At 34.4% G+C, this 26,442-nt stretch overlaps 1 protein-coding gene across 2 annotated transcripts in view; it reads left to right on the top strand.

Annotated features, from left to right (window-relative positions):
• Positions 1-26,442, top strand: part of STPG2 (sperm tail PG-rich repeat containing 2) — a 594,891-nt gene that overhangs the window by 229,750 nt on the left and 338,699 nt on the right. For both annotated transcript variants that reach the window (XM_045067076.1, XM_045067077.1), the window contains one exon: positions 25,727-25,886. In XM_045067076.1, coding sequence (XP_044923011.1) covers positions 25,727-25,886 — 160 coding nt within the window. The remainder of the gene's footprint in view (positions 1-25,726; positions 25,887-26,442) is intronic.

Raw genomic sequence — 26,442 nt, 5'->3', positions numbered from 1 at the left:
GAAATGAAATCTTGCCATTTGCAAGAACATGGATGGAACTAGAGGGTATCATGCTTAGCGAAATAAGTTGATCGGAGAAAGACAATTATCATATGATCTCCCTGATATGAGGAAGTGGAGATGCAACATGTGGGGGTTAAGGGGGCAGGAGAAGAAGAAATGAAACAAGATGGAATCAGGAGGGAGACAAACCATAAGTGACTCTTAATCTCACAAAACAAACTGAGGGTTGCTGGGGGGAGGGGGTTTGGGACAGGGGGGTGGAGTTATGGACATTAGGGAGGGTATATGCTATGGTGAGTGCTGTGAAGTGTGTAAACCTGGTTGATTCACAGACCTGTACCCCTGGGGATAAAAATATGTTATATGTTTATTAAAAAAACCAAACAAACCCACATTCTAAAAAAAAAAAATTCCTTGAGTAGAAAAAATCATTTAAGCCATGTAAATAAATTAAATCTATCTTATTTTATGAATATAAATAAAACTTAATTTAGGTTATTTCTTGTAAATGTGTCTGACAATCAAAAGAAACTGAAGTAATATTCCCAAAAGTGGTATGAGATGATTACTTTTAACCAATTCCCAGCCTTCTGGAAATCCACATTGTAATACCAATCATTGTAAAGGTAAACAGCTTCCTCATAGTCAGTTTATGAGCATCCTATAACATTATGCCTCTCAGCCTTTTATCAGTTTTTATGGTTGGAGACATCCAGTTTGCAACAGTTTTTTTATGTCTTAAACTCTTACTAATACTATTCCTTGATATAGTGGTTTTAATTTTGCTGTTTCTGGATTTTTGGTAGTTCCATTTTTTTTTTTTTATCTTTAGGGATATGATTTATACATACATTGGATCTCCTCTGCCTGTCTTCCATTTCAAACCACTTTTTCTCTGACCCTTCACTTCTTTATCTTATATTCTTATTCTTTATTTTCCTTGATTTTTGCCAACACTTCTTATGAAATTTTTATGTGAACTTTTTCTTCCCTGGTTACCTTGTAGCTTGGTCTTTTATCTTAGATGGCCTCATATAACATATATAAGTTTTATATACACACACACACATATATATATAAAACATAGACCATATAACATATATATGTTTTATATATATATAACATAGACCATATAACATATATATAACATAAATCATAACACTTAAATAAATCATATAGCATAGACCATAACATACATATACACATATATATGTAAATTTTTTTACTGTAAGTCAAATCAACTTTTATTTTTTCTTCATTTCTGTTATTTTTAAACTGTATTCAAGAATTTTTTTTTTAATCCCCAAGAGCTTTATTGTAGAAATTTAATTTGGTTTATAATTTTGTGTTACAGCTTTCTTCTGGGGTATGTGTATGTGTGTGTGTATGTTTGGCAGGTGCAGCATTTAGAATTTTGGTGTTTTTCTCTTCTCCTTTTAGAGATGTAGACTGAGCGTGTATATATATATATACACACACACACTAAACCACAACATATATATATTGTATTGTTTCATACCTTTTGATTTAGATATCCCTTAATCTATAGACATTTAATTAGGAACACACATAGTAGTCAGTTTTCTGGGGAAAGTTGTTTTAATCCTCTAGGATATGACAGAATGATAAGAGAACATGTGACAGAGGATCTTATATTTGATGATAAAACAGATCACTATGATAATGTAAGTTTGCACAATGAGGAGAAATTATTTTTTCTGGTTGGACGAGAGAACTTTTAAATGATTGAGGAAGGCTTTTAAATTATTGAGGAATATGTAGTTTATAGAGCACTGAACTGTAAGTGAGAGATTGGATTCTTGTCCTGACTCTGTTAATGATGAGCCTTAATGTGAAACAAAGTCATCTTGTTTGTGGGCAGGGTGACCTACAACTTAGAGATAAATATTCCAGGGCTTTGAACTATTATTAGATATGAAAAGAAATTAAAAACTATATTCATCTGAAATCCTCTGAAGAAATTACTGAATGTTCATTAATTATCTTTTTAGTATTGGAAAGCAGGTCAATACTTCTAATTGTTTATGCTTCTAATATAGATGATGACAAAATTGCTTTCTGATGTGGCAGGGACTGATTAAATATAAGAATTTGGCCTCTAAGTGGAGTTTTATAAATTTAGAGCCATAGATAAGACATTCTGGATGAAAAAAAGGGCTAACTGCTAATCAAGAGTTGCCTGTTGTATTCATCTCATACACTGTGTTCAAGCCCTAATCTAAATAAATCTTCAATAATATCTAAATGCTTTAAAAATACTGATTTAAATGACTTATAAGATCTAAAACTTATCTGTTTAAAAATGCATCAAAGTGTTTATCTTTGGATCACTAAATAGTTTACTTGGGCTCCACAAAGCTCCCTAGAATTTGTGAATATGATGAATTATCACTCCCATGATTAAATTAGGATATATGACACAGCTGACCTTAAAATAGGGAGATTCTTCTGAATTATCTAGGTGGACCCAGTGTAATCACATTAGCCCTTAAGTGTGGAGAACTTTGTCCATCTGGGAGCAGAAGGAGAAGCCTGAGGAATTAGAATTGGAGAAAGACTGAATAGGTCATTGCTGCTTGAACATAGCCACAGCCTCATGAAAAGCAAGTGGAAGTCTTTAGGAATGGAGAGAAGCTCCCAGCTAATAGCCTGAATGAAAATAGGAACTTCAGAATTTGCTAAGGCACTGGAATTTGCTAACAACCTGCATCATCTTGGTACTAGATTCTTCCCCTGACCTTTCAGGTTAAGAGTTAAGCTTGGCTGACAGCTTGGTGTTGGGCTTGTGATACCCTGAGAATAGAATCCAGCCATATCTGCTCCAGACTCCTGACCTACAGAACTGTAAGCTAATAAGAATGTATTGTTTTAAGCCACTAGGATTGTGGCAGTTTGTGGCATTAGAAAATAAATACATTAGACCTTTACTTTTCTCATACTAAATTTACTTGATGTCCCTAAGAAATAATTTGACTTAATCTGTTGAAATTAATAAATGTTTTAAATTTAAAAGAGAAAATTAGGAGCATGTATTTTGATTCCAATTCATGCTTAATACTTCTCTGATTATCTAAAATGTAATTTGATTTTCTTCTGCATTTCATATATGAGTAGAAACACTGTACATTTATATTATGAGAATTTTTGATACTTAGGAACATTATTAAATGATGATGTAATCACTGATTAATGTGCCAACACCATTTGCAGTAGATGAGTGCTGAAAATGCAGAAGTGATAATGAAATGCAGATACTGAGAAGAAAATGTATTAATTTTATTGATTAAAAAAATCAAAGCAGGGACAGTTTTTCATACTTAATTAAACAGAGACTAAAGCACATTCATAAAATCAAGAGTAGGAAATATTGTGTATTAATAGATTTTTTTTTAGCAACACTGTAGGTACTATTTAAGAATGTCACATTGTGTTATTGTTTGGTAGAAAGTTAGAACTTTCTTGCATTTTTAAGTGGTACTGTACATCAACTTGAATTTGTACTGTCTATGTTTTAATGGTATACATTAAAAATGATTAGTATGAAAACATTATTTAATTTGCTTCAAATAATCAAATTTCTGTAGATCTTAGATAATATTATATTGTTTGGCCTAAAAGCCTTTCAGAGCATAATATGTTTTGCATTATTAGATTAAATATGTTGCCTGGGAAATGGGAAAGACAAAGATAGTTTTTACTGACTTTTGGAAGAAAGGGAGAGAAGAGTAAAGGAGGAATGCAGATATTAAGAGTATTAAAAATTGAGCACCTTCCTTTCATTCTGAAAAGAAATCACATTAGTATACCAAAATGAAGGCTTTAGAAATGTTTTGAAAACATATTCTGTAAATCCAATGTGTGGTTTATAAATATTTTAGTTTCAATTAAATACTAGTTCAAGTCAGACTTATATTCAAAGATTTTTAAAGTTCATATTTTATTTTTAATAATGAAATCTGATAATAAAATGGCCAGGAGTTTCAGAATATATAATTTCTATTTTGAAGAGATATTAAACAATAATTACAAAAAGCAGTTCACCAATTTTTAGTGTTATATAACAAAATATAGCATGCAAAATAATGTTTTGTACCCTCACATTCATAGGGAGTATATTTATACTAGCAACTTGGGGGTGGGTTGGAGGGAGAAGGCAGGAGCAGTACTCACTGGCTTCCCTGTTTTTTGGGGGAAAATCACTGCCAGCCCCTAATGCCTCCTTAATTAGAAGCTTAGTCCAATAAACCTGTTTCATGAAAAGACTGGGAGATGGGCAATTTTGCCTACTCCTTCTTTGGTGGTTAGGTGTGGTGAGTTTGAACCGCTGTTATGAATTTCTTTGGTATAGTCTTATGGGCCTTGTGCGCACAAGCCTGCTGGATTTTAGAGCTATGTGTTTTGGGAGCTCTTTGCTCTGGTGAGAGTTTAACATTTGGGCTGCTACATGTGGAGTTCCAAATCTTTCATTCCTCAGGAAATAGCTAGGAGTTGGGAGTTTCCTCCAGATTGGTGCTGTTTTGGAGTGGGGTTCATGGGAAGAGTGTGCTCCAGCCTTTCTTAACCATTTTGATGTGAGTATTTTCTCATTCATCCAGTATGTAGGAGTTGCTCAGCTAGTTTCCTGAACTTGTTAAAGGATGAGAGGGAATTGCTCCATATATAGCTGTATGTCTAGTGCATTTGTGGGAGGAGGAGAGCTCAGGATCTTTCCATGTTGCCCTGCTGACGGATTCTCAGTAAATATTCTGTTTTTATTATTTTGATTATTAATTAGTTCTTGATTTTTATTTATTGGCAAATTTTATTTAATTTGAAAATTAACCAATCATGTCTTTTTTCCATTTTGTGTTGTAAAATGTATGCTTTTCTTACTACTTTCTGAGATATTCATGTATTACAGACAAGAACCCACATAAGAACTATACTACTACTACTAGTTAATTACTAATTGGAATTTATTATTTTCTTTAAAATATTTTGCAATAATCTTTACATGGAAAAGTCTTAATTTTTTTTACACTTTTATTGATATTTTCTTTTCAGTTTATTCTGTTGTTTTGTTTTTGTTCTTTAATTTTAAGGCCCTTATCATCTTGAAACTAGCTAAATAAAGAAATTTATATTAGTTCTTGTTATTTATTTCATATACCATTTTAATTTTTGGTTTACAAAATATTTCAAACATATTGAAAATGACAGAGGATAACACAACAAAGATTTTCACATTTGTCATCCTGTTCTATCATTCACATGCTGCCATACATTTTAAACATACTCAAATCACAATAAAACTATCTAAACCTAGTATATGCCCAGTGTATGTCAACATTTAGTATTTGTGGCTTTTTAACCCTACTCGCGATTGAGTTGAGTGATAGTTTATCATCTTATCTCCAGCTGCTGTTGAAGTTCATTTGTGGTCAGTTTTCAATATCTGGTAGGCCTTCACCTAGAGCAATTCTGCTGGATTAAATCCTGCCATCGTCCTCCAACCCCTAAGTTTATTTTTCAGTACTTTGAACCGTGGAGTAAATGGAAAAGTATAGTACTAAGTACTACTAATGGAGTAATAGAGTATTTTCTCTCTATCCCTGGTTATAATGTTTTGCTTTTATGATGGGTCTTTATACAATACTATGTTCTGTGACTAGTTCTCCTATTCTCTACTGGTAACATTTATACTGACAGTGAAAAGTTGTTCTTTTTTTTTTTAAATTTAATTTCTTTTCAGTGTAACAGAATTCAATGTTTATGTACCACACCCAGTACTCCATGCAATACCTGACCTCCATAATACCCACCACCTGGCTCCCCCAACCTCCCACCCCCCATCCCTTCAAAGCCCTCAGATTGTTTTTCAGAGTCCACACTCTCTCATGGTTCATCTCTCTCTCCCAATTTCCCTTACCTCCCTTCTCTCCATCTCCCCATGTCCTCCATGTTATTTTTTATGCTCCACAAGTAAGTGAAACCATATGATAATTGATTCTCTCTGCTTGACTTATTTCACTCAGCATAATCTCTTCCAGTCCCATCCATGTTGATACAAAAGTTGGGTATTCATCTTTTCTGATGGAGGCATAATACTCCATAGTGTATATGGACCACATCTTCCTTATCCATTTGTCTGTTGAAGGGCATCTTGATTCTTTCCACAGTTTGGCGACCATGGCCATTGCTGCTGTGAACATTGGGGTACAGATGGCCCTTCTTTTCACTACATCTGTATCTTTGGGGTAAATGCCCAGTAGTGCAATTGCAGGGTCATAGGGAAGCTCTACTTTTAATTTCTTAAGGAATCTCCACACTGTTTTCCAAAGTGGCTCTATCAATGTGCATTCCCACCAACAGGTTTAAAAGGGTTCCCCTTTCTCCACATCCTCTCCAACACACGTTGTTTCCTGTCTTGCTACTTTTGGCCATTCTAATTGGTGTAAGGTAGTATCTCAATGTGGTTTTGATTTGAATCTCCCTGATGGCTAGTGATGATGAACATTTTTCCATGTGTCTGTTAGCCATTTGTATGTCTTCATTGGAGAAGTGTCTGTTCATGTCTTCTGCCCATTTTTTGACATGATTATCTGTTTTGTGTGTGTTGAGTTTGAGAAGTTCTTTATAGATCCTGGATATCAGCCTTTTGTCTGTACTGTGATTTGCAAATATCTTCTCCCATTCTGTGGGTTGCCTCTTTGTTTTGTTGACTGTTTGCTTTGCTATGCAGGAGCTTTTGATCTTGGTGAACTCTCCAAAGTTCATTTGCACTTTTGTTTCTTTTACTTTGGAGACAGATCTTGAAAGAAGTTGCTGTGGCTGATGTCAAAGAGGTTACTGCCTATGTTCTCCTCTATGATTCTGATGGATTCCTGTCTCACATTGAGGTCTTTTATCTATTTTGAGTTTATCTTTGTGTACGATGTAAGAGAATGGTCGAGTTTCATTCTACATATAGCTGTCCAATTTTCCCAGCACCATTTATTGAATAGACTGTCTTTTTTCCAATGTATATTTTTTCCTGCTTTGTCAAAGATTATTTGACCATAGAGTTGAGGGTCTATATCTGGGCTCTCTACTCTGTTCCACCGGTCTATATGTCTGTTTTTATGCCAGTACTGTGCTGTCCTGGTGATCACAGCTTTGTAGTAAAGCTTGAAATCAGGTAACGTGATGCCGCCAGTTTTGTTCTTCTTTTTCAACATTTCCTTAGCAATCTGGGGTCTCTTCTGATTCCATACACATTTTAGGATTATTTGCTCCAGCTCTTTGAAAAATACCAGTGGAATTTTGATCGGAATGGCATTGAAAGTATAGCTTGCTCTAGATAGTATAGACATTTTAACAATGTTTATTCTTCTGATCCATGAGCATGGAATGGTGTTTCATCTTTTTGTGTCTTCTTCAATTTCTTTCATGAGTGTTCTGTAGTTCCTTGAGTACAGATCCTTTACCTCTTTGGTTAGGTTTATTCCAGGTATCTTATGGCTCTTGGTGCTATAGTAAATGGAATCAATTCTCTATTTTCCCTTTCTGTGTTTTCATTGTTAGTGTAGAAGAAAGTAACTGGTTTCTGTACATTGACTTTGTATCCTGCCACATTACTGAAATGCTGTATGAGTTCTAGTTAGTTTGGGGTAGAGTCTTTTGGGTTTTCCATATAAAGTATCATGTCCTCTGTGAAGAGAGAGAGTTTGACTTCTTCATTGCCAATTTGGATACCTTTTATTTCTCTTTGTTGTCTGATTGCTGTTTCTAGGACTTCTAATACTATGTTGAACAAGAGTGATGAGAGTGGGTATCCTTGTCATGTTCCTGATTTCAACAGGAAGGCTGTGAGCTTTTTCCTGTTGAGGATGATATTTGCTGTGGGTTTTTCATAGATAGATTTTGTGAAGTTCAGGAATGTTCTCTCCCTACACGTTGAAGCATTTTAATCAGGAACAGATGCTGGATTTTGTCATATGCTTTTTATGCATCAATTGAGAGTACCATGTGGTTCTTCTCTCTTCTCTTATGGATTTGTTCTATCACATTGATTGATTCACGAATGTTGAACCATCCCTGCAACCCAGGGATGAATCCCACCTGGTCATGGTGGATAATCTTTTTAATGTGCTGTTGGATCCTGTTTGCTAGGATCTTGTTGAGAATCTTACCATTCATATTCATCAGTGATACTGGTCTGAAATTCTCCTTTTTGGTGTGGTCTTTGCCTGGTTTGGGTATCAGGGTAATGCTGGCTTCATTAAAAGAGTCTGGAAGTTTTCCTTGTGCTTCAATTTTTGAAACAGCTTCAGGAGAATGGGTGTTATTTCTTCTTTGAATGTTTGGTAGAATTCCCCAGGGAATCCATCAGGTCCTGGGCTCTTGTTTTTTGGGAGTTTTTTTTATCACCTGCTTCGATCTCATTACTAGATATCGGTCTTTCAGGTTGTCAGTTTCTTCCTGGTTCAATTTTGGAAGTTTATAGTTTTCCAGGAATGCATCCATTTCATCTAGGTTGCTTAACTTATTGGCATATAACTGTTGATAATAATTCCCGATGATTGTTTCTGTTTCCTTGGTGTTAGTCATGATCTGTCCCATTTCATCATAGTTTTATTAATTTGGGTCCTCTCTCTTTTCTTTTGGATTAGTGTGGCCAATGGTTTATCGATCTTATTGATTCTTTCAAAAAACCAGCTTCTAGTTTCATTGATACGTTCTACTGTATCTCTAGTTTCTATCTCATTGATCTCTGCTCTAATCTTGATTATTTCTCTTCTTGGGTGTGGATTTGGTTTAATTTGTTGTTGATTCTCCAGTTCTTTAAGGTATAGAGACAGCTGGTGTATTCTGGATTTGTCAATTTTTTTGAGGGAGGCTTGAATGGCTATGTATTTCCCCCTTAGGACTGCCTTTGCTGTATCCCATAGGTTTTGGGCTGAAGTTTCTTCATTCTCATTGGTTTCCATGAATTGTTTAAGTTCTTTGATCTCCTGGTTGATCCAAGCATTCTTAAGCAAGGTGGTCTTTAGCTTCCAGTGGTTTGAGTTCCTTCCAAACTTTTCCTTGTGATTGAGCTCCCGTTTAAAAGCATTGTGATCTGAGAATATTCAGGGAATAATCTCAATCTTTTGGTATCCGTTGAGCCCTGATTTGTGACCTAGTATATGGTCTGTTCTGGAGACGGTTCCATGTGTACTTGAGAAGAATGAGTATTCTGTTGTTTTAGGGTGGAATGTTCTGTATATATCTTGAGGTCCATCTGGTCCAATGTGTCATTCAATGCTCTTGTTTCTTTATTGATTTTCTGCTTGGATGATCTATCTATTACTGAGAGTGGCATGTTAAGATCTCCTACTATTAATGTATTCATATCAATATGACTTTATCTTGATTAATAGTTTTCTTAAGTAATTGGCTGCTCCCATATTGGAGGCATAAATATTTACAATTGTTAGATCTTCTTGGTGGATAGTCTCTTTAAGAATTATGTAGTGTCCTTCTATATCTCTGACTACAGTCTTTAGTTTGAAATCTAATTTATCTGATATGAGAATCACTACTCCAGCTTTCTTTTGAGGCCCATTGACATGAAAGATGATTCTCCATCCCTTCACTTTCAGTCTGGGTGTATCCTTAGGTTCAAAATGGGTGTCTTGTAGACAACATATGGATGGGTCCCATCGTTTTATGCAGTCTGCAACCCTGTGTTGTTTTATGGGCACATTTAGGCCATTCACATTGAGAGTGATTATTGAGAGATACATTTTTATTGACATCATGTTACCTTTGAAGTTTTTCTTTCTGTAAATTGTCTCCATATATTTCTGTTCAATGATATTCTTAGGATTTTTTCCTCTTTTATAGAACCCCCCCTTAATATTATCTGCAGTGTCGGCTTGGTGGTCTCATACTCTTTTAAACCTTGCCGGTCTTAGAAACTCTTTATCTCTCCATGCATTTTGAATGTCAGTCTTGCTGGATAAAGTATTCATGGCTGCATGTTCTTCTCATTTAGTGCCCTGAATATGTTTTGCCAGCCCTTTCTGGCTTGCCAGGTTTCTGTGGACAGGTCTGACATTACTCTGATGGGCTTTCCCCAGTATGTAAGGAGCTTCTTTGTCCTAGCTGCTTTCAAGAGGTACTGTCCACAATTATGATTCATCATTCTCACTATCGGGTGTCTTGAGGCCTTTCTAGTTTCTATAATATTGGGGGGAGACCCTTCTGCCTCTAGTACATGAATGCTGGTTTCATTTGCAAGATTGGGAAAATTTTCATGGAGAATTTGTTCAACTATATCTTCTAGTCTTCTTTCTTTCTCCTCTTCCTCAGGGATTCCAATAATTCTGATGTTGGAATGTTTCATGATGTCATTTATTTCCCTAATTCTGTTTTCTTGGCTTCTAAGCTGTTTGTTCCAGGTTTCCTCCTGATCCTTTCTCTCTATCTATTTGTCCTCCAGATCACTAATTCTATCTTTTATCTCTTTTAGAGAATTTGGATTAGATTGGAACTCATTGAGAACATTGTGAACATCATTTCTGGTGGCTTTCACTTCTGCCCTAATCAATTTCATTTTGTCATCCATGGCTTTCTCCAACCTAGCCATTGCCTGGATAATTGTTAGCGTGTATTCCCTTTCTGACATAATGTCTATGTCCATAGCCATTAGCTCTGTTGCAGAAGGCCCCGCCTCTGAATTTTTCTTCTGTTGGGCATTCCTCCTCCTAGTCATTTTGGTGAGAGATGGCTGAACAGATGTAGCTGAATGTATCGACCGTGGTGCAGGCAAGGTGCACCCTGGAACACTTCTGAGCAATCAGGAGTCCCCACCCAAGAGAAAGAAAAAAGAGAGAAAAAAAAAAAGAGAGAGGGAGAGACAGGGAAAAAAAGAAAGATAAAATAAAAGAGAAGGCCCAACCCAAATGGGCCCCTAGGTAAGATTTATGAAGTATACAAACAAAAACAGACAGCCACCAATAAATGATTATAAAATTTTCATGGCATATAGTATTACAATAATTTTCATAATACAGAATTGGCCACATAATTACTTTTTAAAAACGCCACTTAACCTGTGATGTTAGGCTGATAATGCAGTGTCTCCAATGATGAGAGACACGTACTGTACAGTAATATCCTTTGAAAGCAAAGTTATAAAACAGTAAGTAAACTAATATGTTACTAATTGTATATTAAATATCACTCACTTTTTGCCTATGTAAGGATAAATGATCTACTTCCATACAGGTCCTGTATATGGTGTTCTACATGATGAACACTTAGCCACTGATAATGACACAAAAACATTTATTTCACCCAGTTCTTATACAGTTAATCGATTTTCACACAAGGACACACACATGCACAACAGCTAAGTTTGTTGACTGTACAGCATAATGATTATTTACTATTCACTAAGTGGAAGTAGATCATCATAAAAGTCTTAATCCTCATCATTTTCATGTTGAGGAGGAGGAAGAAGTAGGCATGTTGGCCTTTCTGTCTTAGGAGTGGCAGAGGTAGAAGAAATGGAAGAGGTGGAAGGAGAGGTAGGCACTCCTGGTGTGACTCTATTGAAATACCCATAATTTCTGTCTGAATTTTTTGCTTTTTTCATTTCTCTAAAAATGTTGCTATATGGTAGCAATCAGTCCTACTTCCACCATTTGCTTTAGTTTAAGTGCTGGTATCATAGAAGGGTCCATGTCATAAGTGAACTCAAAAGCAATCTTCAATAATCAGAACCCTTCTGCCACATTGTCTAATGTCAGTTTGTTTGCTGGCACTGCTTCTTTTGTGTCTTCTTCCTAAGGTAGAGGCTGAATTAGAAATGTGTTTGGAAGCAAGTAGACCTCATGGGCTGGATGGGGGCATTGTCCAAAAAACCATAAAAAAATGGTTGTGTTTGTTTTCCCCTTGGGATGCTTAAATCTAGCTAAAAAAAGGGGGGGGGTCTTTGAATGTAGTTTTGATTGTTTTCTACATTTTAAAAAAAGATTTTATTTATTTGTAACAGAAAGAGTGAGAGAGTGAGTGAGTGAGCACACAAGCAGGGGGAAGCAGGCAGAGGGAGAAGCAAGCTTCCTGCTGAGCAAGGAACCCAATATGGGACTCATTTCCAGGACTTTGAGGTTATGACCTGAGCCGAAGGTAGACATTTAACTGACTGAGGCACCCAGACATCCCTGCTTTCTACAGTTTTTTTTAATTTGGTTTGTGGGCCCTTGGAATTGTAATTGTAATTTTTAGTTGTCTTCAAAGAATGAAGATTTAAAATAATGTCTCACTGAACAGGTGAGATAGCTCAGTTGCTCTTGGGTCACTGTATATATATATATATATATATATATATATATATACACACAGACACACACACACATATATATCTGTAAAATATATATATATACATATAGATATATAGATATGTATATACACATGAATATAAATATATATATAAACTATATATATAGTTATATAGATATATACACACACAAATTTCTTATTAGATTTTGAACTTGTTTTTTTTTTTTTGAAAGCTGTCATTTATTTATTGAAGGAGAGCAAGTGAGTGAGAGACAGAGAGAGAGAAAGCATGGGGGCAGAGGGAGAGGGAGAAGCAGACTCCTCGCTGAGCAAGGACTCTGATGTGGGACTTGATCCCAGGACCCTGGGCTCATGTCCTGGGCCAAAGGCAGACACTTAACCAACTGAGCCACTGGTACCCAAATTTTGAACTTCTTAAGTCAGCTGTTTGTACGTAATGCCCAAGATTCATGCTATTGTACTACAGACTTTTTTTCAGAGCAATAAATCTTTGGCTCATTATGATTCCACTCAACCAAAGGCCTGCTGAAATGATTTATTATTTGTAGATGATACATTTGATGGTTTTTTTCACTCCATAGTCAGATGTGCTTTATTGTTAAGTGCATATTTAGCTTAGGTTCTTGAACTGTAATGGTGATCTGCTGCCTTTTAATTTTTTTTAAATAAAATTTGACTGGAAATGTTTGTCATTTTTTAATGAGTTAGCCAAAGAAATGCAGCTACTATTCCATATTAAGCTTGCATTTCTTCCCTAAATTCCACTTAGATTAAATTGGTTTTCTTTTTCTCTGATTTTTAATACCACAAAATAATTTCAGAACGTATTACTAGTTTAGTATAACAACTAATGTTTTAATTTCATAGACCTCACTGTGACGTTTTTCTTGAGAGGTAAAGCAGTCCATTGGCAAAAGTGCATGTAATTGTCCTTCCTTCTTATTTGTTAGATTCTATTCAGTGATAGTCTTTTCTTTGATTATCAAAGACGCTCACTGCAGGCAGTGCTATTGCTTGTGCCTAAGAATATTACTGCAAGTTGTATCACTAATGCTACTTGCCAAGTCAATTGTACGGAAAGTTTCTCATCTCCTATTCATGTTAATCAATATCAAACACCTGTGGATGCTTTAGGATGAGATTGTAGTGCAGAATTCATGAATTCTGTCCCCAGGAAATTTGCAGTGAAGCAGGTGCTGGATGGATTTTTTTCTCCCTCCCTACCCCATGAGCTCTGTTAATTCTACCTTCAGTAGGCCTGATGTTTGAATAAACCAGATGTCTAATAAATTATTTTCATGCACAGAATTTCAGCTTTTTGTACTCTAGTATAGCTTGGTCTTATTCCTGAAAGTTTAATAGCAATGTGATTTAAGGTTTTGTTTTGCTTTTTAAGAGAGGGATAGAGTGATTTAACTCAGGTGCTTTTAAGAACCTGATAAGTAATCCTATTGCCTTTCTTTTTCTAATTAAAGAATTCCTAAGTACCTTGAGGGGAGAAAAAAAGGCAATGCCTTACCAGCAAGGTACTTCCTGACTTTAGAGATAAAGCACCAATAAAGCCAATCCAGAAAAAGGGCTCTTGTCTAAGCTTTCTTGTACAACCACAAGACTGGCAGCTGGTGTTTACTTTCTTTCAGGGCTTGGAGGTTAGAGCTTTATAGATAAGGGCCATCCTGATCATAAACCTGACTGCAGTGGCACAAAATAGGAGAGTTAGCCTATCTCTTCCTGCCTTAAATCCTGGTGCTTGCTTCACTTACCAATAATGTCCTTTGGCATTTTGTTTTCAGAACAGGTCACTTCCATTTGTATTAAAAACCTATTCAGGCAGATATCCTTTCCATTCAGTGATTTTCTTAATGGTGTCTGGGAACTCATCCTCTGCCTCTCCGTTGGCAGAAGCCGCTTCTCCTGTTATCTTGACATTTTCTAAGCCAAACCTCTTTCTAAAATCATCAAACTATTCCTTTGCTGGCATTAAGTTCTACAGCTTTAGTTCCTTTACCTTCCTTTTGGCTTAGGTTGTCATATAATGACTTTTCTTTGAATCATATTAGAATCTATAGGTATGCCTTTCTTATAGCAATCCTGCACCCACAATAAAAGCAGCATTTTCAAGACAAGATAAAAACCATTTCACAAAAAGTGCAAGGTTTTTGCATCTGCTGGTGTAGCTGAAGTGGTGGCTTCACAAACTGTCTTTTTTTGTTTACATTGGCCCTTAACTTTGGATGCATTTATCTTGAAATGGTGGGCTGCAGACCTCATTCTGTGGTACACGTCAGGCAATTCAACTTTGTCTTGTAATGCAATGGCTTTTCTCTGCTTCTTAGCAGCACTTCCAGCATCACTGGAGGCACTTTGTGTGGGTTCCCTGGGGTTAGGGTTTACGGTATTACATTAAACATGAAAAATATGTGAGAACCACAAGAGATCACATTTTGCTGTGACATCAATTTTACTGGAGAGAGAAACTGTTCATGTGGAGGAATTAGTGTCACACAATATTTTAGGCGGATATTCACAACACTTGAGCTCACTGCAATAGCAACAGAAGGTGGCTATGAAATTACCACAGTAGTACAGTATGTGCTACATTTAATTTTATGTGACTTTGATTTAATACTGCATCTTTACATTTGCTTTCATTTCTTTCATCTGCAAATGGTGCCGTGTACTATCTGTATGTTTGGATACATTTTAACTTTTCATAGTAGATTTGTGTATATTTTATTGTACTAAATGATAAAATCTACACGTACTTTATGCACTCATGACACCTAGCTTTTTCTTAAATTTTTCTATATTTCTAGGCTATGCGATTCATCTGTGAGTTTTTTTTTTTTGAATTGTTACAAATTACCATTTTCCAATATACTTAATTGAAAAATATCTGTGTGTAAGTGGACCCGGGTTGTTCAACTCATGTTTTTCAAGGACCAGTGTAATATTGGGGGAGTTTACATTGCAAAAACCTTTCTAAGGTTACTTGATAATTTCAACCAAAAGTTAATTTGCATATACCCTTGCCTTAACAATTCAGTTTTTAAGGAATTTATCTTGGTATTTGCCCCAAAGTGCATAAACATATATTACTTATATGTTTTCCTTTATTATGTCATTGTTTATAACAATGAAAGAGTAGAAATGAGTTAAATGTTCACTGGTAAAGGCTGATTAAAGTAGTAGAGTAGAATAATAGACTCTTTTTTTTTTTTTTAAGATTTTATTTATTTGACAGAGAGAGACACAGCAAGAGAGGCAACACAGGGGTAGTGGGAGAGGGAGAAGCAGGCATCCCACAGAGCAGGGAGCCAGATGCAGGGCTTGACCCCAAGATCTTGGAATTAGGACCTGAGCTGAAGGCAAATGCTTAACTACTGAGCCACCCAAGTGCCCCTCTTTTTTACTTTGTATTTCAATTTTTTACAATGAGAATGTAGTGTAGTGATGGGAAGAGAAAATAGAACAATACCTGATTACATCTAAGATGATCCATACTGGCCCTTTGGGTTTGTTAGCTTTTTTTGTTCATTTCATTTTGCTCTGTGTGTGTGTGTGTGTGTGTTCCTTTTAAATTTTTCTTATGAGTTCTTTGGCAAATTTGGAGTGTCTTCATTAGAGATATGAATTAGGTGCTTTTCTAAACTGAAACCATAAACTTTCTTTTTTCCTTCTCTTACATTTGTCTTTTTCTTTTCACATGCCTTTGTGTATGTTTAACTGACTTTCTCTTTTACTGTACAGGCATTAATATGGACTATATAAGTCAGAAATTTACTTTACTCAGGGTGGTTGTATCTTTAAGGTATTGAAAGTATCGTGGTATACAAAAAACCCCAAAACAGAAACTGGGACCAGAAAATTTATATTTCCTTTAATATATTGAAATGTAAATTTCCCAAAACTCTAATGAAGACATTTAAAATTGTTCAATAAATAATACTTTTTAAAAAAGAATTGATTCATCTCCCTGAAATGCCTGAGGGGGAAGAATTTTTTTTTAAGCATGACCTTACTTTAAAAATTCAGTAAATGATAGAGGACTCTATTCTGAGTTTTGTTATTTTCATGTCTAATAAAGATATTTGTTAAATTATATTTAGCCCATGATCACATTATAATTTTATGTTAGTTGTTGTGCTTTTGTTCATTTGAAACAGATATACTGATATTTTTTAAGCTGTATGTTCTAAGATTAATTTATTTCTGACATTGAAAAATATATTAATTTCAAATAGTTCTTGTAGAAGTTCTTTGGGGAAAAACCAAGTATCCTCCAAATATCTGATATATTAAGAACTCAATATTTATAATGAAGTATAATAATAACTAAAATTTACATAGCATGTACCTGTGTATCTAACACTGTGTGTTGCACATATATTAACTCATTTAATCCTAACAGCAAGCCTAGGAGTTAAGAATTATTATTATTATTATTATTAAGATTTTATTTACTTATTTGATAGACAGAGATCACAAGTAGCAGAGAGGCAGGCAGGGGGAGGGGGAAGCAGGCTCCACACTGAGCAGAGAGCCTTATGTGGGGCTCAATCCCAGGATCCTGGGCTCATGACCTGAGCCAAAGGCAGAGGCTTTAACCCACTGAGCCACCCAGCGCCCCAGTAAGAATTATTATTATTCCTATTTTACAGATGAAGAAAATTGAGACATAAGATTTACCCATGGTCATATGATTACCAAAATGCTGAGCCAGGGCTTGAACCCAGGCAACATAGCTGTAGAGTCCATAATCTTCACTAAGGGTGGACACTAGTGCCAATGTTTAGTAAAGACTCAGTACATTTTTGTTAGACCAAAATTAAAAGGGTAGCATTTAAAAGCAGTATCATGTAAGTAGCATTTTGTTTATAGTATAGGGAAACAATATACCAAATTTTTCAAAAGAAAAGAAAGGAAAATGTAAGGATATTAGCATTATTTTAGATGATTATTTTCTTGATTCCCCATGAAGTTTAAGATATTTTAGATGTTTTTAGATGGCTATAACCATTTATATATATATGACCTTTGGAAACAGTGATAGGATCATTGAAGCTTTTCATCTAATATTTTATTCTGCTTGTTTTGTTTCTTTATCTTTTCAATCAAGAAACATTTAGTGTCACTAAAAAAATGTGCTATTAAATTTGACAAGAAGTATAAACTAACTTGATAAATATGGAATGAGATGGTGTCTTTAGAATATATTTCATTCATCAGAAAAGGTATTTATATGAACATCAGGGGAGAATAATTTGGTTTCCTTCATTTGGAATATACAATTTACCTTTTGCTATTGAGATCTATAAACTATGTGCTATAGCATGGAAAACAGTTATTTTTGTGTATGGATGACATTGCCAGAGTTCTTTATCTCTCTGTGAAGGCAATGTTCAGTTTCTGTCATTGCATACCTCCTTTGTCATAATTATCTTGCTTTCTCACCTCTCCTTTTCGTAGTTTATTCCTCTCTGTCGTTTCCTCTACTCTTCTCTGTCTACATATAATCATAATTACTTTTCAAAATCAAATAATTTATTTTCTTATACTCTACCAATTATTTAAAATTGTACCACTTTTTTTATTGCTTCATATTTGAACCTTAAATTTCTTATGGATTTTTTTTAATCGTAATTACTTTTTAATGTAGGTAATGGGATGCTAGGATGTTCATAGCTTACAGAAAGAAAGCCTGGATCATTCTTCCTTCTCTTAAAACTTACTGTTGGAGATGCCACTTCCAAATAGGAATAGTTCTATGATTCATCTCACTGTCAATCTCATAGGGAGAAACATGTCTCCTGCATAGAGACCCACTAAATATTTCTGAACATGACCTTCAGCATACATCATTTTGAGAGGGAGTTAGATGAGTGAGTAAGGTTCTTCAAGACCTACTAAAAACTAGGCTGTGAATATAACCCAGCAATTCTGACTTCGAGTTTTGTGGTATTTCAGGAGTACTACCTTAAGATGATCCTTCTTTTTATGTAAGGGATAATTCTTGCCATACTGAACATAATAGATGACACTAGGGGTCATTTGATTTCCTAAAGTTTGAACATAACAAATTGATTAGAATTTTACTTGTAGACCTTTCTCTAGGGCTAACAAAAATTTTGCAACACTGCTGTTCATGTTCACATATCCCTCAAAAACCACACTCAAAATTTACATCTTTTAAGTTTTCTAAGCTTATCAAGATAATTTTTAGTGCCTTATCCAAATATGTTCAGCTGGGTCCAGGAATATTTGTGTTCTTTTTAAAAAATCACTTAAATTAATTTTCTTTCTTTTCACATTCAACTTACAGAATTAACTTCTGGATTTGTATTGAGTTGATAAAACTCTAAAGAAATGATATCATATCAATTAGAGCTATTATAACTGGCAATAATCTCACTTTTTTTTTCCTACCTTAGTATAATCAGCATTTACAGGAAAAGAAAGGTTACCCAGACCATTTCTGTTCATGGGTCTAATCTGCTGAGATATACATTTTTTTCTATAAAACCAATGTCAAAGGTAGTCATGAAAAGCTCAAGCATCAAAAGTAAAAGTCTTCTTTTTTTATAGCAAGGAGAAGGAAATGCATCATAAAATATTAATCAAATTTAACTACCTAACGATTTTATTTTAGTCCTTGATCAGTATGAATGGACATATCCATACTTCTACATCATTGCTGGGATTACAAATTACACCTATTTTTATAAGAAATGGAACATCTTTAGGGAAAACAGTACTTGAACGGTCTTTACCCAGCACACATTTAATACAGGACTGCTTATATGTGAGATAAATTTAAGCACTAAGGGCGTTGAAAATACTTCCAAGTCATTGTGTCAGCCCTACTGTTATGGGGCAGCTCAGTGATAAGACCAAATATGGGAGGGGAGGCTTCAAGGCAGACAGATAGTGATAGATTTATTCACTCTTTCATTAGCTCATATATTTACTCTTTGATTAAGAAATATTCATTGATGGGGCTCTTGGGTGTCTTAGTTGGCTAAGCATGTGCCTTCAATTCAGGTCATGATTCCAGGGTCTAGGATTCAAGCCCTACATTGGGCTCCTTGCTTAGTGGAGAGTCTGCTTCTCCTCTCCTTATGCCCCTCCCCTCTGCTCATGCTCTCTCTCTCTCTCAAATAAATAAAATCTTTAAAAAAATATTCATTGATCACTTACTGTGTGGAATGCACTTGTCATCACTGAAGATCAGTGATCAGTTGAAATAATACTTTCTTAGCCTTCAAGAACTGCACATACCTATGGGGATGATGATATTAAACAATAATTGAAGACTTATTTAATTGCAAGTATAACTACGACTGCAAAACCGAGAGTGGTATGTTAATGAAAGTGTATCATTGGAAACCTGATAGAACTAATGGATTGAGGGAAAGTTGAGACCCAGAGGTTCAGCAAGAGTTAGAGAACAAAGCCCATAAATCTTTGGTCAAAATAACTTTTGAGAGAGATAGTCTAATATCCGGGATAATATACTAGAAGTGAGTTAATTATTTTACAATTTTATAACCCTCAAAGGCAGAGAAAAGTTATGACTGAGATGATTAGTTACGAATGCCCTATCTAGTCTCTTTTTCTTCTTTACTAACAGAACCCAATTTTATTTGAAGAACAATGTACCCAGCTAAAAAGACTACTTTTTTCAGGTTGCTTTATAGTTATAGGGTAGTTATTTGAATAGTTTTAATTAATGAAAAGGAAGTAAAAGTTATCAGATTGGGAAAGTTCTTCAGAGAAGGTTGTTCAGTTATACACATTTTTTTTTGGCCTTTTGTTCTTTCCCTCCATTTCTGAAATGAGAATGTTATGGCTAGAGCTATGGTGCATATTTTGGGAACATAAGAATGGGGGCTACAATATAAGAACGGTGCAAGAGAAAGTATGGAAGGGCCTACATGTCCAATGCTATTGTGGAGCTCCTATGCTCCTGGATTCTTAATGTCCACTTTCTTTCACTGAGGGAATAAAAGAAAAATTTGCCTGCAAATACAGAAGGCAAATAAAATCTTATCTGAGGAAACATCAGAGAGCTATAAATCCTCTCACTGCTCTTATATTGATGAAGAAAGAAATAAATATTCAAATAAATATATTTGTTTAATGAGCTATTTATATGTTTATGTGTCTGTACAAATAAATATACGTATACATATGTTTATGTATTTATACAAGTAATTGTATTTATACAATAGGTAACAGAAGAATTGAAAAGTGAAGGATATCATTTGTAGCTACGGTGATCAAGAATGGAAGAAGAGGCTCTGCTTGAACTGGGTTTTATAATTGTTAAGTTTGCCTCCAAATTTATTTATTTTATTTTATCTTTTAAAATATTTTATTCATCCATTTGAGAGAGAGAGTGAGAGAGAGTATGAGAGGGGAGAAGGTCAGAGGGAGAAGGAGACTCCCCATGGAGCTGGGAGCCTGATGTGGGACTTGATCCTGGGACTCCAGTATCATGAACTGAGTTGAAGACTGTCGCTTAACCAACTGAGCCACCTCAGTGGCTTTTTAGGATTTTTAAAGGATTTTTAAAATCCTTTAAAAAGGATTTTAGTGCCAAAGAGAATGTTCTGAAAATTTTTTCCATAGTACTCAGGAACCAATATACTTTTCCAGCAGAAGTTGGTTGTGCTTTAGTATAACTTCTTTGCCACTGTGATGCTGATGGTTTAAGATTGAAGACCTAAAGTTTAAAGAGATAATACAGTTGTCAGGTATATTTTAGGGCCCATAGCAGGATTGTTTTGGTAGTTAAGACAAGAAAGGGATAAAGTGAGAGAAGTTACAATAAATATAACTAATGATTTTTAGATATGGGAGAGGAAGGTGAAGAAAAAATGCAGCTTTCTATTTTCAGAGCTGGTTAAATAAGGAATTATTGTAGGTAGGTGAGGTAGTTGGGGAAGGAAAGATAAAGGGGTTTTATTTTAAGGCAGTCTGAGGATAATGAAACGAAAATGTCAGCAAATAACTAGAAATTTGTGATTCAGGTATGAATTGTATGATAGAGAAATTAGGTGAAATCAATGGTTTTATTGTCTACTTATTGCCAGCACTTTTTATTATTCTTTACTGAATCTTGAAGTATCGTGGTATAGCTGACATTTTTAGTTCCTTTTATAAAACAGTGTTAGGGTAAAAGTCTTTTCTAGTGTGTCAGGAGATTATGGGCAATAAAATCAGTATTTTCTATTTTTGCCTATCACTTACAATTAACAGTATAATTTTATATTTGTAGTAAAATATTTTTGTTCTAAAATAACACTTATTCTTTCCCAAGTTAAATATTTAAAAGTGTATGTGTTCAAGATGATGAATGTTAAGAAAGCTGAAAAATGGCAAGGGTAACTCTACATGTTCATAATTATAATTTGTGACAGGCAGATAATTTGATCATCATCTGAAATGCCTTTCTTCTCTATAAATCTGAAATTAAGCAACTTGGATAAGCATATTGGTAAATTGCTTGTTTTGTTTTGTTTTTGTTAAAGTTTTATTTTTATCTTATTTTTATTAGTTTCAGAGGTAGAATTTAGTGATTCGTCAGTTGCATATAATACTAAGTGCTCCTTACATCAAGTGCCCTCCTCAAAGCCCATCACCCAGTTACCCCATCCCCCCACCCATCTCCCCTCCAGCAACCCTCAGTTTGTTTTCTATAGTTCAATCTCTTATGGTTTGCTTCCCTCTCAATTTCTTCTTATTTTATTTTTACCCCCTCCCCATGTATATTTGCTTTGTTTCTTAAATTCCATATATGAGTGAAATCATATGGTATTTGTCTTTCTTTGACTGACTTATTTCACTTACATAATATCCTCTAGTTCTATCCACATTGTTGGATGGCAAGATTTCATTCTTTTTGATGCCTGAGTAATATTCCATTGTATAAATTCCTTTAATCAAAGTTTTTAGCACATTCAGAAAAATTTCACTACACTTATGGCCTGTAATTTTTTTTACTATATATATCTATATCTATATCAAAATCTTTAGTCAAATATATATACATATTCTATTGTTTTATTGTTTTTTATATATTTGACTAAAGATTTTGATTCAAAGCTTTGATTGAAAGTTTCATTGAAGTCTTCTTAATTGATAAGTTTCACTATAAAAGAAATTCCAGTGATTTTTTTAAATAATTATATATTTGGGATTTTAAAATGAAATTTTAGACTGGAATATACTTAGGCATGAAATAACATCCAGAACAATTTATGCAAAAAATGTAATGAAAATTTATTTTAGCCAAAGCATAGTTAGTGGTCTTTATTATATTATGCTTTCTAACATTTACTTATATAAAATGCTGTCAGATCTGTTGTGTATTGCTGTCGGCTCATCCTTCTAGTGATAATTTACCTGATAAGTACCATAAGATTAAGATTCTACTCTGCCTTTGTGGCTCTGAGTCACTCTTTTGAGTTTGGGGTTGAAGGCCTGAGGGTCTTCCTTCAAGTTCCACCCTTCAAAGTATTCAGCTTTACTCTTTAGCTTCCTACCTCGTTCAAGTTTAAGTTTCTTGAAGAGGCTTGTATTTGGGCATGGAAAATTTTGTAGGGCCTTCAACTTGGTTGACAGAATTGAATAAAATCACAAAGTATGTGAAATGGTTTTTCTAAAACATAAACGGGGTGACGTGTTTTCCTTTGAGGTTGGTTGAAACCAGTGATTTTTTTTTTTTAAACTGCCTGGGATACTGTCTTTATGTGATTCCCAACAACTTAACTACTTTTCATTGTTGTTTGTTTAGGGCTTAAAATACTAGAAGCTTTTCTTTTAAATAGCCAGTTGACATCTCTCCAGGCAAGGAAGATATCACAGGATGACACATAGTTTCACACCTAATAGAATTAATAATGCTAATAACAACAATGATGGCAGTAGAAGGAAACACTAGTGCTTATTATGTGTCAGATACCAGTCTAATACTTTTACATATATCAATTATTTTAATTCTATGATTATGTCATTTTTTGATAGGGCCTGGATTTTCCAGGTGAAATCAGGATACCTTAGATTTACCTTTAATTTGCGTTGAGGCATAGCTTTTATTTCATCAGGCATTTTATCACATTTTCCCTCAGTTTCTACTTGCTCTTGTTGCCCCTGGAAGCTGGACATGGCTTCTAGCACTGCCAGCCCCTCAAAAGTATGGAATTTTTAATGCTCTGTGTTTCTTTGAAAAACTGGCTACCAGTTCAAAGGCTGTCATTTAAGCCTATGACCTAGATTCATGTTCTAGCTAAAAAACTAAACCAGGAGGATGTGAATCAGTCATTTTTAGTTTTTGTGCCAGGACTCATATCTGCTGCAAAGTATGTGAAATTTTCTAAACAAAGGCAAGGGATACAAATAACTAGATTAAAAAAAAAAGCATGAGAAATGTCTGTCATATCCACTCATCGTGTACCTGTGTGCCTTTCTTATTTTCTGTGATGTATATAAAGGATCCCCCACAGAGATCTGATGATCTTACCTCTACATACTTTTTTTTCCTACATACTGTTTTTTCCTGAAATGGTATTTAGAGTACCATCTGTAGGTATTGTTTAAATTATTGCTCTTAAACAGTGTTCCAGATTTGTCTTAGTAACAATTTGTCTAGGAAATTGACTTGAAATATCAGTCTCTTAGATAAAATGAGAATTGGCAGCAGCCAAAGCCATCAATCATATACAGGCTAGAGACTGGAAAAGGAATGGGTGGTAATGCCAGGCAGGGTGTTACAGAAGCCATAACCATGATAGCTTCAGATGAGAAAATTAAAATATATAGTAGGTACAATCAAGAGCTTTGCAAAACTTCCCTAAACACTCTGAATCTATTGTGTGCACGCAAGATTTCTTTGTGCTTTGGCACTCTCTCCCACTTTGCCTTCACACACCACAGAAGCAGTCCCAAAAGATCCAGAAGTCATCTTTGGAGCTACTACTGGTATTGTTTATCTTCAGCCTACCCTTACTAAATATTCTGTTGATGCTGGCAAGCAAACAACTGCTGACATATTTTAGTTGACTTACAGAGTGTGGTATTTGCTCTTTGACATGGAACTTAAAGCAGAAATGTGGGTTTTCATATAAGAATTTCCTCCCCAATATACATACCATATTTAATGATTCTTTGGAAATAGAAGATAATGTTGTTGGCATATGCTTGAAGGAAATAAATGCATGAGAAACAAGAGAAAGTATGTTTTATAAAGTATGGCTTCTCAATGGACTTTAAAAGTATGATTTTTCAGTATCCAAATTTGACTTACTTGAAACATTAAAATACTTCCCCATTAGCCCAAACCCTGAATTTCATTGTTTATTATTTTTTTTTATTGAAATTAACTTTTGTAGAATAGTAAGATTATCTATTGCTTTTATGGAATTAGGTACCAATGTAAGTATTTTACTGTTTTAACTCATTTATTTCTCATAACAACCCTTATGACATATGATATAAATACTCTTATTTTCTCCACTTACAAATGAGGAAAGTAAGAAGCCCACAGTTTAAGTGGCTTGCCTAGGGTCCCTAAAAAAGTAAGGAGCAGATATTTGAAACCCGAGTCTAGAGCTGGAGTCTACACCATTAGCCATGTAAGTGTCCTGCCTACTGGGAAAACACTGAAACTCGAGAAGTTGTTTTTTTATACATAATAGAGATGAATAACATTACATAGAATATGTCATATTTTAAAATAATTTAAGGAAAATGAGTTAAAAAGTTTTTCATTGAAATAATTAGTTAATAGTTTATAAGCATTAATTGTGCAACAAATATATGATATTTTATATTTAATTGAGTTTAGAATTATTATTATAGTTATTAATTTCCATGTGACTTATGTTGATTAAAAATGTTAATATAACTGTATATATAAACAACTATAAATGATAAAAGGGGAAGGCTTTCAACTTAATTGGAATCTATTAAAAATGAAATAAGCAGTCTCATTTTTAGAATGAGTAAAGTGTGCTCACATAGAACAGTATAGTAGTGATAGTATTGCTTCTTATGAAAATAATCATTTTCATTCCTGTATGAAATTTGATTTTCATTATAACATTTGAAAATGAAAGTTTGATCTATAATATGAAAGGTTTTTTTAAAAGAATATGGTCCTAAATTTCATAATTTCATAATTCTGTTTATTTTACCTTAAGTTTTGACAAGCAAATTTACAGTCTTATAAGAAGGGTATAAATTTAAGAATAGTCTTTTAATTTTTAATTAATTAAGAGAATTTTCACATTTTTCCATTTATGCCATTGCTTAGTGTGAACATCTGTGCTACATGGTTTTATGTATTTTCCATGTAAGACATGTTAATGCTCATCCATTGGAATTCTTTCAGGATATTCCAGCACCTGGCAGCTATGATGTTCAAAAATCATATGAAATGTCCCAAGTTCAACATAAATACATGCCGCCTCGTACTTTTGTGGCTAAACTGAAACATGCCTCCTTTCTTAGCACAACTCCACGGTGCCTGCAGAAAAGGACTGATGGGCCAAGTAAGTACAGACTGTTATTTTAAAGCTTTGAGAAAAAACAAAACAAAACTAAGGTTTCCATGTAAAAATAGACAATTATAAACATACCTTTATATTTACCATGTCTCTTTTAAATATATAGGATAAAAAAGATATCTGCTTCCAAAGGGAAGGTGAACCATGAGAGACTATAGACTCTGAAAAACAATCTGAGGGTTTTGAAGGGGCAGGGGTTGGGAGGTCGGGGTACCAGGTGGTGGGTATTAGAGAGGGCACAGATTGCATGGAGCGCTGGGTGTGGTGCAAAAATAATGAATACTGTTATGCTGAAAATAAATAAAAAATTTAAAAAAAGATATCTGCTTATTCCCTGAAAGATTTTAGATTCTTTTTTCAACTGTAAGATTTGTTTGGAGTTTTATGACTCTCAATTTTACCAAAGACCATCTTATGAGTTTTAACTTAAAGTTAGTAAAGTCATTTTCTATTAGGGAAAAACCCAAAATTCTTAATATGCTAGAATTGTTAGAGGAGAAAGGCAACCAACCTATGATTTGTAAAGTCATATTCAATACAT

This window comes from Mustela putorius, unplaced genomic scaffold (assembly GCF_011764305.1).
Source record: "Mustela putorius furo isolate JIRA1106 unplaced genomic scaffold, ASM1176430v1.1 tig00003871_pilon_pilon_pilon, whole genome shotgun sequence".
NCBI classification, from domain to species: Eukaryota; Metazoa; Chordata; class Mammalia; order Carnivora; family Mustelidae; genus Mustela; species Mustela putorius.
This window is presented reverse-complemented; position numbering and strand designations above follow the sequence as displayed.